The 14,333-nt window shown below is 41.5% G+C and overlaps 2 protein-coding genes across 3 annotated transcripts; one reads left to right on the top strand and one right to left on the bottom strand.

The window, feature by feature from the left end:
* The first annotated feature begins 7,596 nt into the window (after positions 1-7,596).
* Positions 7,597-8,989, top strand: LOC122038088 (metacaspase-9-like). The gene is made up of 2 exons (XM_042597668.1): positions 7,597-8,079; positions 8,164-8,989. Exons 1-2 carry the CDS (start codon positions 7,707-7,709, stop codon positions 8,814-8,816), a joined length of 1,026 nt encoding a protein of 341 aa, XP_042453602.1. The 5' UTR covers positions 7,597-7,706; the 3' UTR covers positions 8,817-8,989.
* Positions 8,990-11,319: 2,330 nt separating this feature from the next.
* On the bottom strand, positions 11,320-14,100 carry LOC122038087 (probable protein S-acyltransferase 4). Of its 2 annotated transcripts, XM_042597666.1 has the most exons (7): positions 14,004-14,100; positions 13,809-13,897; positions 13,199-13,411; positions 12,823-13,131; positions 12,454-12,687; positions 11,820-12,377; positions 11,320-11,618 (listed from the first exon to the last, which is right to left on the bottom strand). In XM_042597666.1, the coding sequence occupies exons 2-6, from the start codon at positions 13,875-13,877 to the stop codon at positions 11,820-11,822; spliced, it is 1,383 nt and encodes a 460-aa protein (XP_042453600.1). In that variant the 5' UTR covers positions 13,878-13,897; positions 14,004-14,100; the 3' UTR covers positions 11,320-11,618. The 2 variants fall into 2 exon arrangements, with proteins under 2 accessions (XP_042453600.1, XP_042453601.1); XM_042597667.1 differs by lacking the exon at positions 11,320-11,618 and having other exon boundaries at positions 11,726-12,377; positions 13,809-14,100.
* Positions 14,101-14,333: the final 233 nt, after the last annotated feature.

Here is a 14,333-nt window from a genome sequence, read left to right as displayed (position 1 = left end):
GAGCTCGCGGAAGAAAGGACGAGGCGCTGCGGAAGAGTACGCTGGCGGATGAGAAGGAGGTGCGTGGCGTTTCTGAGGGACGAGAAATCAGAGTGGAAGACTGCTCGAAGGTCGGAAAATGGATTTGAGTGAGCCCTATTCCGGATGGCCTAAATCACCCAAGCAAGTGGAGCCGGTGCAGAAGATCTGGACCTAAACGGGTGGAACCTGAGCGGAAGACCCAGACTTCGGGCGCTCGGACCAAAAGTTTATTGGAACACGACGTTGCGCGTTCCGTTATGACAGGGATAAATTTTTATCCCCTCCAGGTTCCTGAACCTTTCCAGGCGCCCCGACTAGGGCTATAAATACATCCATGACCCTAGTAGCTTAGAACAACACTTGTAAACGCTTCTCTTTTGTTCTACTACTTGTTTGTGAGTCGTCAGCGTTGTAAGAGGCCTCTCCGTCTGAAGGAGACTTTGATAGTGAACTTCAACTGCCTTAGATTAGCAATCATCTGATTGTAAACTAAGTAACTTCTTTTGTGTCTCTTTTCTTTCTTTAATTAATTAGTTTCTTTTTGTGCAAGTGTTAGTTTAATAAAGTTGTAAAGTTCGAGAAGAGTTTTTGTTATGTTATTTTTATACAGGGCTATTCACTCTCATCTAGCTGGCTGCCAGAGGACCTACAGACTCTGCGTTGTCCTGCAACACAAGGAACATCAGTGTTGGGCCAAAGAACGGGTCTCCGGTAGTAGCCCTCCGTTGCTCAAGTTAGTGCTCAGTCTTGGATAAGAAAATAGTGAAATATAGCAAATAATGTCTGCAAATAAAAAGCATCGCATACTTCCGTATGTAAATGAAGATGTTTTTTATAGTATCACTATTGTATTATGCACACATTTTAAAATATTAACATATTTCCTAGAACTTTTCTAAAAAAGGGCACACTATGAAATACCTCTAACACCTTTTATCATATGAGCTCATGCAGGAGCGGATCTACCAGGGGGGCGACGTCGGCGGTCGCCCGCCATTGCAGGCGAAACAAAAAAAAAGAATTTGGGGCCTCTTCACAATCGTCGGAGAAAAAAAAACGAGCAGAGAACAAAGAAAATATATAAATTAGGCTTATTTTTTTATTTTCTTTTTTCTCTCTCCTCTTTTTTTTTTTTTTTTGCTTTCCGCCACTCAAGAAGAAAACTGTTGGTGCAACGGGGCCGGCAAGAGGAGAGGGATGAATTGCCTGCAAATAAAGAATACCCTCCTCAAGACTTTTCAACTCAAAAAATAATAGCAACAACAAAATAAGATAGAATAATAGAAAAGAAAGAGTGACATGAAATTTAACTTGGTTATAACCCAGGGGGTTGTTAATCCAAGGCAGTCGAACAACTCTACTAGAATGTCTCATTCACTGTAGACGGAGAAGCCTTTTTACATACTAAGAATGCTCAGAAGTTGCTAGGAAGTTGTTACAGAGTTGAATACTAAGTTGATGATTAATTTCCTAGCTCCATGGACCTCTATATAGCTCCTGGAAATCATATCCCGAACCTTGAGGGCGCCTCCAACAAGGTCGAGGGCGCCTCCAACTGAGTCAACGGATAAAACTTTATCCGAACCCAAAATGGTCAATTCTGTTGGGACCTTGACGTCCGCTAGAGGGGGGGTGAATAGCGTCTCACCCAAATCGTCGCTTCCTACACTTGTTAGTGCACAACGGAAACAAAAATACTAACAAACAAAAGGAAAGCTAACCCTAGAAAACAATAAACAAGAAGCAAACCCAATGACACGTTGTGTAACGTGGTTCGGAGATGAAGCTCCTACTCCACGGCTGTCTGTAAGATGGACGATCACGATCCGTCGATGGATGACTCCCCGAAAAACCTCCGGCTAGCTCGTGTAGCTCCTTGTGGGTGGAGAAACCTCGCTACAACCTTGTACAAACACGCTAGATCACTTGGGCATTAGGAGACTCTAATTAAGGTTAACCACCACTAATTTCGTCAACTTTAACCAAGCTTCCAATGCTTGGTTATATAGGCCACGGGTTGGAAAACTCCGCCTACCAGTCGACTGCTAAAACATGCAATCGACTGCCCTTCATGGAAATTCGACCGTTGCAGCCCAACGGCTCGATACCAGCCCTCTGTTCGCTCCTAGTCGGCTGCACCAGTCGACTGATGAAACCACCAGTTGACTGTTACAGTACTGCTACAGCAACGCTACAGTAAACCCTAATTCTATGATTTTATCCTGAGTACATTCACTCAGCACTCGTTCTCACCCGACCAACCTAGACCTAGCCTTCTAGCCTCCTCCATCAGCCTTGCGTCCCTCGGATGCCTTCACATCCTTCACGTCTTGCCTTCTGGAGCTTCCATCGGCCTTGTCATTATTGTTGGATCTTCATTTGCCAAGAGGTCGCACCTCCGAGACTTCGTCCATTGCCAAGTCACACTTGGACTTACGTTGCCAAGACTACATGCTTGGACTTATACCCCCAAGACTCATCCTTGGACTTTCCTCCTTTTCCAAGATCACACTTGGACTTTTCTTGTTGTACCTGTATCCTGCACACTCATAATGCATATCAAATACAACAATAAAACTAACTTAAACCTTTACCCAAACATCAAAACCTAGAATACCCAGATTGCTCCAATAAATTCGACCTGGTCGAAGGCGCCTTCAATGGTCTTGAAGGCGCCCTGGACAAGGTAGAGGGCGCCTTCAAGCCAATGAGGGTGCCTCCAAGTCCGCAGGCAGCGCAAGCTCCTTCAGCACTTCGTTGAAGGCACCTCCAGCTAGCTTCTCAGCTCCTTTTGACTTGTCTTCTTCTTCTGAGGCTCTGATTACTTGGGTGATTGCGTCCAACCGAAATAGGGCTCACCCGAACCCAATTTCTGACCTTCTCATCGAGCAGGCTTCCGACCCGGCTTCTCGTCCCTCGAACATCGTGCACGTCCTTCTCATCCACCGATGTACTCTTCCGTAGCTCTCTCGTCCTTCGGACGCACCGAGTCTGTCGGCCCCCTTCCCATGCCGTCATTCTCGCTAGCTGCGTCTTCCACTTGACTTCCTGCGCTCCTAAGCTCCTACACACTTAGACACAGGGATCAGATAACAAACATGACCTAACCTAACTTGGTTGATCACATCAAAACAACCACGGGGTCTAATAATCTCCCCCTTTTTGATATACATCAACCCAAGTTCAAGTTAGGGAAAAATAGACAAAAAATAGTAATTTATAGGAATTACTAAACTAGCATTTTAAGCAACAAGGTTGCAATAAAAGTAATTGCAACGTTAAATAAAATTTAAAAAAAAACTTCCCCTAAATTTGTACATATTTCTCCCCCTTTGATCAAAGCAAAAAATGGGGTCATAATTTTCAAGTAGAAATTTTCTAAGGAAAAGTGCAAGTTTTAAAAGAAATCATTTTAAAAATAATTTATAAGTTAAAAACAATTTTTAAATATGATTTAAAATAAATCACTTTCAAAATAATTGCCAAAAAAAATTTAAAGATTTTGCAAACATAACTATTTTTCTAAGTATAAAAATATTTTTGAAGAATTTAAAAAAAATGTTAAAAAAACTTTTTAAAGCATTATTTAATTTTAATTTTAATGCTTTACCAGAAAGTTAATTAAATATTTTATTTCAATATTTTGGCTTTCAGGTCGTGGCGAGACACTAGGCCTTCTTGGTTATTGGAGCAACAACCACTTCCTTAGACAAAGTCTTATAAAGAAATTTTAACGTTTAATTTTCTCGCTGAAAGCTTTAACAAAAAAAATTTAGTCTAGAAAAGATTTTGGAACCCAGTAAAGGTTCCTTCCTACTGGATTAATCAAGAACTTAGGGGGTACATAACTTTTAGGAACTTTCCTAAGTTGTCCCTGATATTTTTAAATGTACCAGTTTAATTTTTCATATAACTTGAGTTTTGATTTTGGAAATTTATTTAAGCATGCATAATCATTTTTCAATTTTTTAACTTCATTTTTCAATTTCTCATTCTCTAATTTTAAATTATCGTACATTTCTAGTAGGCATGTTTTTGCTAAGTTTAACTTCAACTCATTATTCTCCTTTTCTAATTTAACTAAGTCTTTAGTGAGAAGTTTTATGAATTGAAAAGACTGCTTGGGAGTTAGTTTACATACCTGACTTACCTCTATTTCTAATACTCTCCCTTCATCGCAGCTTTCTTCTTCTGATGATCCTCTCCCTTCATCTATGCTCATCTTTGAGATGGTTTCTTCGAAAGGTGGTTGGCCATCAGTGCTAATCCTGAGAATGCTTCGACTTCTGATTCCGAGGATGATGATCATCCCATGTAGCCTTCAGACTCTTGCGCTTCGAGGACATCGGCCTTTGAGACTTCTCCTTATCCCTTTTCTTTAGTTTTGGGCAGTCATCCTTGATGTGCCCTTATTCGTTGCAGTTGTAGCATCAGATCGACCTTTTGTTGCGTTGCTGTTTCCTCGACTGCGATCTAAATTTATTAGTTTTAATAAATTTATTTAACTTCCTTACCAATAGCGTCGCTTCAGTTTCATCGATCGACGCTTCAGAGTCGGGATCGTCCTTTTCGGCTTGTAGGGCAATATTGAGATTTGGCTTCTCTACTTGTTTAGGCTCTGCAATTCGAGATTTATGAAGTTCAAATGTAGAAAATAAATTTTCTAAAGTACTTACCTCAAAGTCCTTAGAGATGTAGTATGCATCTACTAAGGACGCCCATTCTGGAGACCTTGGGAAGGCGTTGAGCGCGTATTGGATTGAGTCTCGGTTTGTTACCGATTCTCCGAGGTTGTTCAGTTGCGTTATCAGCTCCTTAATTCTCGCTTGAAGTTACGCTACCTTCTCGTCGTTGTTCATCCGGAGATTCGTCAACTAAGTCAGGAGGATGTCCCGCCTTGCTAACTTCGCTTCTGAAGTGCATTCGTGGAGCTCCAGGAATTTTTCCCAGAGATCTTTGGCGGAGTTGTAGCTTTCGATCTGACTTACCTCCTGGGGCGGGAGAATGCTGAGCAGATAGAACTCAACCTTTCTGTTGGCTATGAAATCGGCTTGCTCCTTCTTCGTCCAATTGTATTCTTCCTTGTCTTTGGAGGCTGAAAAATCATATTTCATGATTAGAAGTATATCAAATTCAGTCTTAAAGAATACTTCCATTCAGCGTTTCCACGTCACGAAATCTCCGTCGAATTTCGGGAGATGAATGTTTGTTCCAGCCATCATCTTGATCCTTGTGTTTCAGTCGACGGTCAATCCTTCTGAGGTGGTCTGGCTCTGATACCACTTGTTGGTGCAGCGGGGCCGGCAAGAGGGGAGGGATGAATTGCCTGCAAATAAAGAATACCCTCCTCAAGACTTTTCAACTCAAAAAATAATAGCAACAACAAAATAAGACAGAATAACAGAAAAGAAAGAGTGACAGGAAATTTAACTTGGTTACAACCCAGGGGGTTGTTAATCCAAGGCAGTCGAACAGCTCTATTAGAATGTCTCTTTCACTGTAGGCGGAGAAGTCTTTTTACATACTAAGAATGCTAAGAAGTTGTTACAGAGTTGAATACTAAGTTGATGATTAATTTCCTAGCTCCAGGGACCTTTATATAGCTCCTGGAAATCCTATCTCGAGCCTTGAGGGCGCCTCCAACGAGGTTGAGGGCGCATCCAGCCGAGTCAATGGATAAAACTTTATCCGAACTCAAAACGGTCAAGTCGACCTGGTCGAAGGCGCCTTCAATGGTCTTGAAGGCGCCCTGGACAAGGTTGAGGGCGCCTTCAAGCCAATGAGGGCACCTCTGAGTCTGCAGGCAGCGCAGGCGCCTTCAGCACTTCGTTGAAGGCACCTCCAGCTATCTTCTCATCTCCTTTTGACTTGTCTTCTTCTTCCAAGGCTCCGATTGCTTGGGTGATTGCGGCCAACCGAAATAGGGCTCACCCGAACCTAATATCAAGCCTTCTCCTCGAGTAGGCTTCCGACCCAGCTTTAATTTCGTCCCTCGAACGTCGCGCACGTTCTTCTCATCCACCGGTGTACTCTTCCACAACTCTCTCACCCTTCGGACACACCAAGCCCGTCGGCTCCCTTCCCGTGTCGTCCTTCTCGCTAGTTGCGTCTTCCGCTCGACTTCCTGCGCTCCTAAGCTCCTGCATACTTAGACACATGGATCAGATAACAAACATGACCTAACCTAACTTGGTTGATCACATCAAAACAACCACGGGGTCTAACAGAAAACATCTTCCCCTCCCCCCCCTTTTTTTTTCTTTCTGCCGACCAAAGGTGAGCCAACTTTCTGTCGCTGTGCCATCGCTTATCTGCTGACTGTCGTTGTGCTGCTGCGTTTCTGCCGCCGTGGCGCTGTCCACCTCCTGCCGACTAGCGACTCTTGCTAGCCAGCAGGATCTCCGGCTAAACCCTGTCGCGGTGCCACCCAACACAAATCGCAAGGGAGCTTGCGGACAGAGTCACAAAAATTACTTTTTTTATTTGGTTTTTAAATTGCAGGGTATCGATATTATTCTACATGATATGGATAGTCGTTTCTCTAACAACTACAGATTTGCTTATTTATATGTCATGCATTGATCGTAGGAACTCATTCTCTAGATTTGATGTATAGAAGTTAGTGCATCTGACTCATTTTTATGAGGATGATTTTTCTTGGAATGAGTGTATGTTAGTTGAACAAGAGCTTGAAACATATATTGATGACGCTAGATCAGTTAAACGGTTTGAAGACATTTTAGATTTGGGAGTTCTTGCAAAGAAAATGATTGAAACAATGAAGAACCGTGTGTTTCCTTTGGTTTATCGGGTGATTGAGTTAGCCTTACTTCTTCCGGTTGCTATTGCAACCGTTGAAACGGTGTTTTCGGCAATGAATATTGTCAAAATAGATTTGCGAAATAGGATTGGAGATGAATCGATTAATGACAGTTTGGTAGTCTATATCGAAAAAGTTATTTTTAATATTGTCGACAATGAGTCAATTTTACAGCGTTTTCAGAATATGGAGTCTCGAAGAATACAATTGTCATGTATTCGTTAGTAAACTACTTTAATATTATCGTACGAGTTTTTTCATAATATTGTACCTTTTTTCCTGTAGATCAAGTTATTTAAAAAATATTTTTTAAATTACATAAAATTTATTAACCGTTCAAAAAAAATTGACCACGCTCGGATCACAATCATCCCTCCAAGTTTAAATTTTTGAATCCGCCGCTGAGTTTCGTTGCGTTGATCCATCAACTAACAACTGCTCATATACAGCACGGCACGTTCTTCCCCAATTATCAATTAACTACTCACACAACAGCTTCCTGATGCGTGAAGGTAAAGATGATGAGGCGAGACTTGAGAGGAAGGCGAAGATGAGAAATAGTCAGCTTGAAAGCAAGTCCTTCTTAAACTTAAAAACTTGTACGCAATCCATTCGGGCGTCTGAATATTGCTGCATAACAAACTGATCCCTTCTTCCTTCACCATCCATGTTGCTTGTTTAATAATGTTGAAATCGTCATTAATTTTTCAAAATATTTCAACTAGATTCCGAAATGGTCATATAGGACGTATTACGAATTTACTACTCTATAAAATAGGAATAATTAATAAGATTTTTTTCTCTCACTATAAATCTCGCAAAACTGACAACACTTTTGCACCGGCAGTTCACAAGTAGTAGAGACATGGACGGCGGCAAGTCGCAGCAGCAGCAGAAGAGACTGGCTGTCTTGGTGGGATGCAACTACGAGCACACCCGTTTCCAGCTCAGCGGTTGCATCAATGACGCCCGCTCCATGCGCCATCTCCTTCTCTCCCGATTCGCCTTCTCCCCCGACGACGTCCTCCTCCTCACCGACGACGCCGTCGCCGACTCCCCCCGCCTCCTCCCCACCGGCGCCAACATCCGCAGCGCCCTCGCCGCCATGGTCGACCGCGCCGCCCCCGGCGACGTCCTCTTCTTTCACTACAGCGGCCACGGCACGCTCGTGGACCCCGTCTGGCCCCTGAACCACCGCGAAGAGGCCATCGTCCCCTGCGATTTCAATCTCATCACCGGTGCCCCTCGTTTTGTCGTTGGATCAATCAGTTCAATCGATTGCAAGGAATAAAAAAAAATAATAATGAATTTTTAGTATGCAGATGTGGATTTCCGGGAACTGGTGAACCGCGTGCCGAGCGGCGCAACCTTCACGATCGTCTCCGACTCCTGCCACAGCGGCGGACTCATCGACCACGAGAAGGAACAAATCGGCCCCTCCTCCACAGTGGCCGCCGCAACGGCGTCTCCTCCCAGTCCCACAAGCCGAACGCTCCCACTCGAATCCGTAGTGCACCACCTCGCCGCGCTGTCAAACCTCGCCTCCCCGAACATCGCCGACCACTTGGTGGAGCTCTTCGGCACCGAGGCGAGCGCCAAGTTCGCCTCCTCCCACGTCGCGGCGCCGCGCCGCCGCGGCGACGACGAGGGGATACTTCTCAGCGGGTGCCAGACGAACGAGACGTCAGCGGACATGGAACCGGAGGCGGACGGGGAAGCTAGCGGGGAGGCGTACGGGGCGTTTACCGGCGCGATAAGGAGGGTGTTACTGCAGAGGAAGGAAGGGGAAGTGGTGAGTAATAGGGAGTTGGTGATGGGGGCGAGGAGGTTGCTGAGGACGCAGGGTTTGTCACAGCATCCGTGCCTCTACTGCAGTGACGTCAACGCCGAGAAACCCTTCTTGATGTGGCCATTGACGCCGGCGCCAGCGCCGGCGGAGGAGAAGCAGAAGCAGGGGACGCACGCGAGTTCGTAATAATTAAACGCTTCATTAATCGTTATAAAAACCGCTACATATTTATAATTTAAATTGGAACATATATAAATCCAAATGGGAATGTTGTTAATGCCTATTTATGAAAATTTCTTGTAACAAAAAACTGATTAATGAAAAGTAATAAATTGTTGCTTTTGTGGTTGTTTTTTTTATTATCACCGATATGAATAAATACTAATAAATAAATATATTTGAAAAGTGTTTTAAAATTGATCTAAAGTTTTAAATACAAAATTCTGAGGATTATTAAAGAGCCGCATCATTAATCAACGGGAAAAAAAACTAGAAACCCGATCCGAATTTAATCGGATCGTTTTTTGCTCAAAGTTTCCCGCATTTATAACAACAACAGCAGCAAGCCACCCACCAACAAAAAAAATAATAATAATAATTGGAATCCGACCCGTTTAGACACCAGCCGCTCCATCGATTGAGCTCGAAGACAAAGCGATCGCAGGAAACTGAGCGCAATGGGAACAAGTTACGATCTTACGGTCACAACATTTCCCCCGACAGAAGAGTCTTTAAGACCGAGTACGTTGCCAAAGCTGTCGACAACAGTGGGTTCGTTCCACCCCTTGCTTTCCTCCTACTTTCTCTAGATTTTCACTCAATCTTTTTTTAGGGTTTTGGTGGTGTCCTTTTGAACAGGAGATGGAGATGTGTCATTCGTATTTGCGGTCGGATTATGACCGTCATCCGGCTATAAATTGTTACGATCCTTTCCTGGGTTCACCGTCTCTACCAAATTATAGTTTTTGTTCAGAGTGGACGGCTGGAGACCTTCGGTGGTGGATAAGTAGTTAGATTATTGGGTGAGGGTGTCCTCCGGGCAGCCTTCGACTGCCCGCTCCGAGCAAAAATTATAATCTGAAAGGGACGATGAACCCAAAAAAGGATCGCAACCATTTACAATCAGATCGTGATAGATCGTGATCACGATCTGACCGTAAATACAAGTGGTTCATCTCCTGGAGTGATCCACGAGATCTTGCCTCGTGTTCTTTTATCGTTTTCAACATTTGTCTGCGATAAAGTGGCCTTGCTTATTTCTTTGCTTGGACGTCGCAGGACTGGGATTGAGACCATATGTAAGGATGGCATCGTGATGGTATGTCTCTGAGGACTCGGCGTGCAGGCCGAACCGAAGGACAAAGCATTTGCGTTAGCAATGAGCTGGGTCTGTGATGAATGAAGGTTACTGTTGTTAATTTAGAAAATTTAGAAAGAAATTTAGCTTGCGCTCTTTATTCATGTTTATTCCATATCATTTTCTGTACCATGAAGTTTCTTATGCAAAAAGGCAATCAGTTTTAGTCTATTAAGTGACAATTACCTTGAATTAAAAATGAGTCTACTTAGTTTTTTTTTATGCCAATATGTCTGGATATAATTTTCATTTTTCAGCTTGCTGTCATCTATTCTGGCATATATCACACTGCATATTTGGTTGCCTAAGTCTCCCGTAGAACAACCTCTGTTCCATTGGGTGTTTCTTAACAACACTAATTCTGGATTTCTTTTTTCCTGAATGACTTGGATTTCCGTGTTTTTATTTTCTCTTCCACATCATCAAAATTCCCGGAATAATAATTGCGTGTAGCTATAAAATTGCAATTAGTTTATACCGATGGGCAAGCATAAATTATATGTTGATCTCAGCTGCAGTTGTTGAATAGGATCGAGGCATTATATGTTCCTTCCATGTTGTTTGGCTTGGAATAATTCTCAATTAGCCCACTTTTGAAATTTCAAACTAAGAAAATTCAAGTTTTTTTTTTCATGTTCTTCCTGTAGTGGCTCTCCACTTTAATTGAGAGATTCAGTTAAAACGGAAAAAAAAAATATTGTATTTCATGATGTTCGAATGTGTTGTTAACATTCTTGTTGTTAACCTAAATATTGTATTTTCCTTCAAGTGAACAATTTCAAGAAAGCTTATGGTGTTGCGTCTTCAGAAGCATATGTTGAACTATGCTCATTTCCAGTTATTTTTAGAAACAATATGTTACAGGTTGCCAAAGCTCATTCATGTTGTACTGTCACAGCCTCACAGGTTCCAGATGAACTCTTGGAGCAAGCCAAGGAGGCTGCCAAAGCTGCATTGGATGAGATGGATTCAGATTAGGGCACATCTAACATTAACTCATTCATTCCAGAGGGTTCTAACAAGGGAAACCATGTTTCTGGGTGACACTAGTCAAGGCATATGCTCTTTGAACAAAATACTTTCAGCTCCCACAAGAGTCTAAACCAGTTTATAGTTTACACATGATTCAGATGTTTGGTGGTGTGAACCTAAAAGTCTGTTTAAAAGTTATTGGTATCTTAACACCAATAACTTGGTTATTATGTTCATTTATCAATAATATTACCATTTCAGACTTGAAGGTTCCTTGCCCTCCAAATTGTCCTGCCATTTGAAACAACCTTGCAAAAATCTGACAAATATAATTTCAATTCTGCAAAAAAATACCTTTTAACAAATGGAGTCAATATTCACACATACAAAAAATAATTCCTGGCAAACAACACAACCAGAAGTTCGACAGTATACTCAAAACCACAACTTTTGATGAGCATCATAGTTGTGTGCTTCAGAACTCTTTACCATCACAACTTGTGCAGTCATCCCTACCTCTCAACTTGGAAATGCACATTTAAACAAGTTTGGATTTAAACTGACTTTATCATCTTCTTTTGTAGATCAGTGATGAAGCTGCAGGGTACAAACTGAAGGAGGAAGCAGAATGTTTATTTGACTCGGAACATTGCAATAACCTGCATAGTTAGCAACCATTTTTTTGTTAATAACTAAGCATTTGCATCATTACTCCAGTTCAAAATCAGTAAGGCATATGAATACAAGTTGTTCTTAATCCTTTTAATAGTATCCAACTATCCATTAAACAGTCAGTATATTTAATGAACAAACAAATTTGAGATGTGCACAGAAAAGAGAGCTGGAAAATGAATCCTTACCTAATGTTGGTTTCTTGCAGGCAATGTATCCTCACCATCGAGAGGTAATACCACAGTTGGGCATATTTGATCAATAGCTATCACATTTTCAACAGTTTGTGCAACTTGCTTAGCTACCCCTTCATTTCTACACACTTCATGCTGACCTTCATAGCCTTTTGAAACAGAATCTCTCGGCAAATAAGAATCATTCTTCTGAGAAGCAGGGAAATCATAAGGATCAAATGCATCACCGTCATGCCGAACCTTAACATCTACATTATCCTCTATGCTGCTGTAGTCAAGATTCTGTAGTATACTCGGAATGTTCAAGTTGTCCTCAGCTGCAAGTTTAATGCCCATTTCTATGCCAATTTTCTCTTTTGTGCTTATTAGATTCATGCTGATGTTTGGGGTATAAGATCCAACTTCCACTGCTTCTGCATCTACCCATGATCTGAAATTATGCTCTGAAGGTGGGATCTTTGAGAAAAAAACTTCTTTGAAATTTCTCCAGAAACCGTCGTTATAGGGGTTATCTTTCTTATCATACCGGTATCTAAAGTTCTCGTATGTTGTCTGCAGTGCCATTGAATAATACTATCAATACCTTAGGAATTAGTAGAAGTATTGAAGATTGTAATGGAACTCTTACCTGATTTGTGCTCATTAGATAGCAATGGAAGATTGTAAGCCCACCGACAAACCACACCACTATGAAGATGTACACTATTAGAATGAGCGATATGACCTCATGTTTCATGGACTTCCAAATCAAATTTGAGTGATGTTTCTTTTCTGTAATGATGTTGAGCCACGAAAAGAAGAAGATATATATGCAGAGAAATGTTGATGTCGATATGAATAAGCAGAAAAACCGATAGTTGCGCTGCAAAGAACATTTCAACTGATCAAAAGAACAATCCTAACTTTCAGAAAAAATCTATTCAGAGCGGAGCATATCACTGCTTAGTTATGTGGATTTTGCATCATTTTCTAGTGTTTCAGACTCCAAGGAGCTTACTAGTCCAATGCACTGACCAACCCAAGGGCAATGGTGATCAAACTTCTTGACACAGTTGTTGCAGACTGAGCAATGTGAGGCGCGAGGAGGCCTATACAGCATGCAGGTCTCACAGTACTTCACCTTGACAGCGAAACCATTCACAATGACATCCTTTGTTCTTGGCAGTTTCAGGTGTGGTGTCCTTCCACTTATCCACTCCATGGACGCGGTTGGAGCATTGAATGCTTCATCCTCCTCCGGCGGCCATGTGCTTCTTTGCACGATGCCCGGATCTTTGCTTGATGTCATGAACAAAAAAAACAAATCCTGCATCATCGAATGTGACAAATCAAAAGTAATCCAAAGCAAAAACATATTGAATACTCTCACTTACTGAAACTGTGATCAGTAATGTCAGTATCAGAACTGGAATTCCAAGGATTGGATCATGAACATAACCTTCTGAGTTAGGCTTCTTCTCATGATTATGGATTTTTGTGATTATTTGACAGCAGAATGTAATTGCTGGAACAACAATTAAAAGTGTTGACAGAGATAATGAAGCTACATCTGGTCCAAATATCAATCTTCCACCACAGAAGAATATCTGTGTTATTTCATCGACGAGAAAATTGTAAGTTATATGTTTGATCTTCAACAACTTCTATATTTATATAGTACAAAAATCATATGAAAAACAATAGCAATTGAGGTAGGTCTTCTGCTCATGAGGTGATGTTAGGTTAAAGATCAAACCATTTTGCTACACCACAAAAAGTTTATTGCCATAGCTCATCATCTTCCATCCCTACAGGTGGAGAAGACAACAAGCTCTATAGATTATGGATAACAGAATGCTCGTCTCCTAGGAACATGCAAACGTTGATCTTATTTCATATCCTAAGCCTCCAAAATAGGCAAACATAAGAGATTCATAGAGAAAAAAAGAAGCACAATGATTAGCATGATATCAAAATAAAGAGAAGTTAAAAGTGAGGTCTTACATTGTTTCCCTTCCATGCTTGATACAATCTCAGCTTCTTAGACTCATCTTTTTGCTCTGAAATTGCCATCTATCCTTCTTACCAGAACTCTGCAAATTGTTCAGGAAATAGAGATATGATGGAGGAGGAATAACAAATCATCAAATCTTTCTATTCTTTATGTTGAGTTGCAATGCTATGCAGCTTATGATTCACCAATTAATAATCCTTGACGCTCAAATGTTTCTCTTGAAAGGAAGTTTCCCAGCCCTCTGTAATATCCCTCTCCAAACCAGCAAGGAACCAGGAAATTAACGATAATAAAGATTTAATGAAGGAATAGAAGCTGTTGCTTCACGTGATATTATTTTGACACCATCACATTTTATAAATTCTCAAGTTAAAAAAATAATCGATAAAAACAAAAATAAAATCTAAAAGAAAGACCTTCAGGAACCAAACAAAGATTACATAGCTAATGACTTAGTTGACAGAGAAATAGACGACGTGCGATCCAAAAGCAGGCCGCGCAACCATCTCCTTCTT

Source organism: Zingiber officinale, chromosome 1A (assembly GCF_018446385.1).
Source record: "Zingiber officinale cultivar Zhangliang chromosome 1A, Zo_v1.1, whole genome shotgun sequence".
Taxonomy (NCBI): Eukaryota; Viridiplantae; Streptophyta; class Magnoliopsida; order Zingiberales; family Zingiberaceae; genus Zingiber; species Zingiber officinale.
This window is presented reverse-complemented; position numbering and strand designations above follow the sequence as displayed.

Coding starts and splice junctions, on each gene's coding strand:
- LOC122038088 (XM_042597668.1), top strand. CDS start 7,707: ATGGACGGCGGCAAGTCGCAGCAGCAGCAGAAGAGACTGGCTGTCTTG. Junction 8,080..8,163: donor CGATTTCAATCTCATCACCG/GTGCCCCTCGTT, acceptor TTTAGTATGCAG/ATGTGGATTTCCGGGAACTG.
- LOC122038087 (XM_042597666.1), bottom strand. CDS start 13,877: ATGGCAATTTCAGAGCAAAAAGATGAGTCTAAGAAGCTGAGATTGTAT. Junction 13,412..13,808: donor AAGCATGGAAGGGAAACAAT/GTAAGACCTCAC, acceptor GAAATAACACAG/ATATTCTTCTGTGGTGGAAG. Junction 12,378..12,453: donor ATCTAATGAGCACAAATCAG/GTAAGAGTTCCA, acceptor ATGGCACTGCAG/ACAACATACGAGAACTTTAG.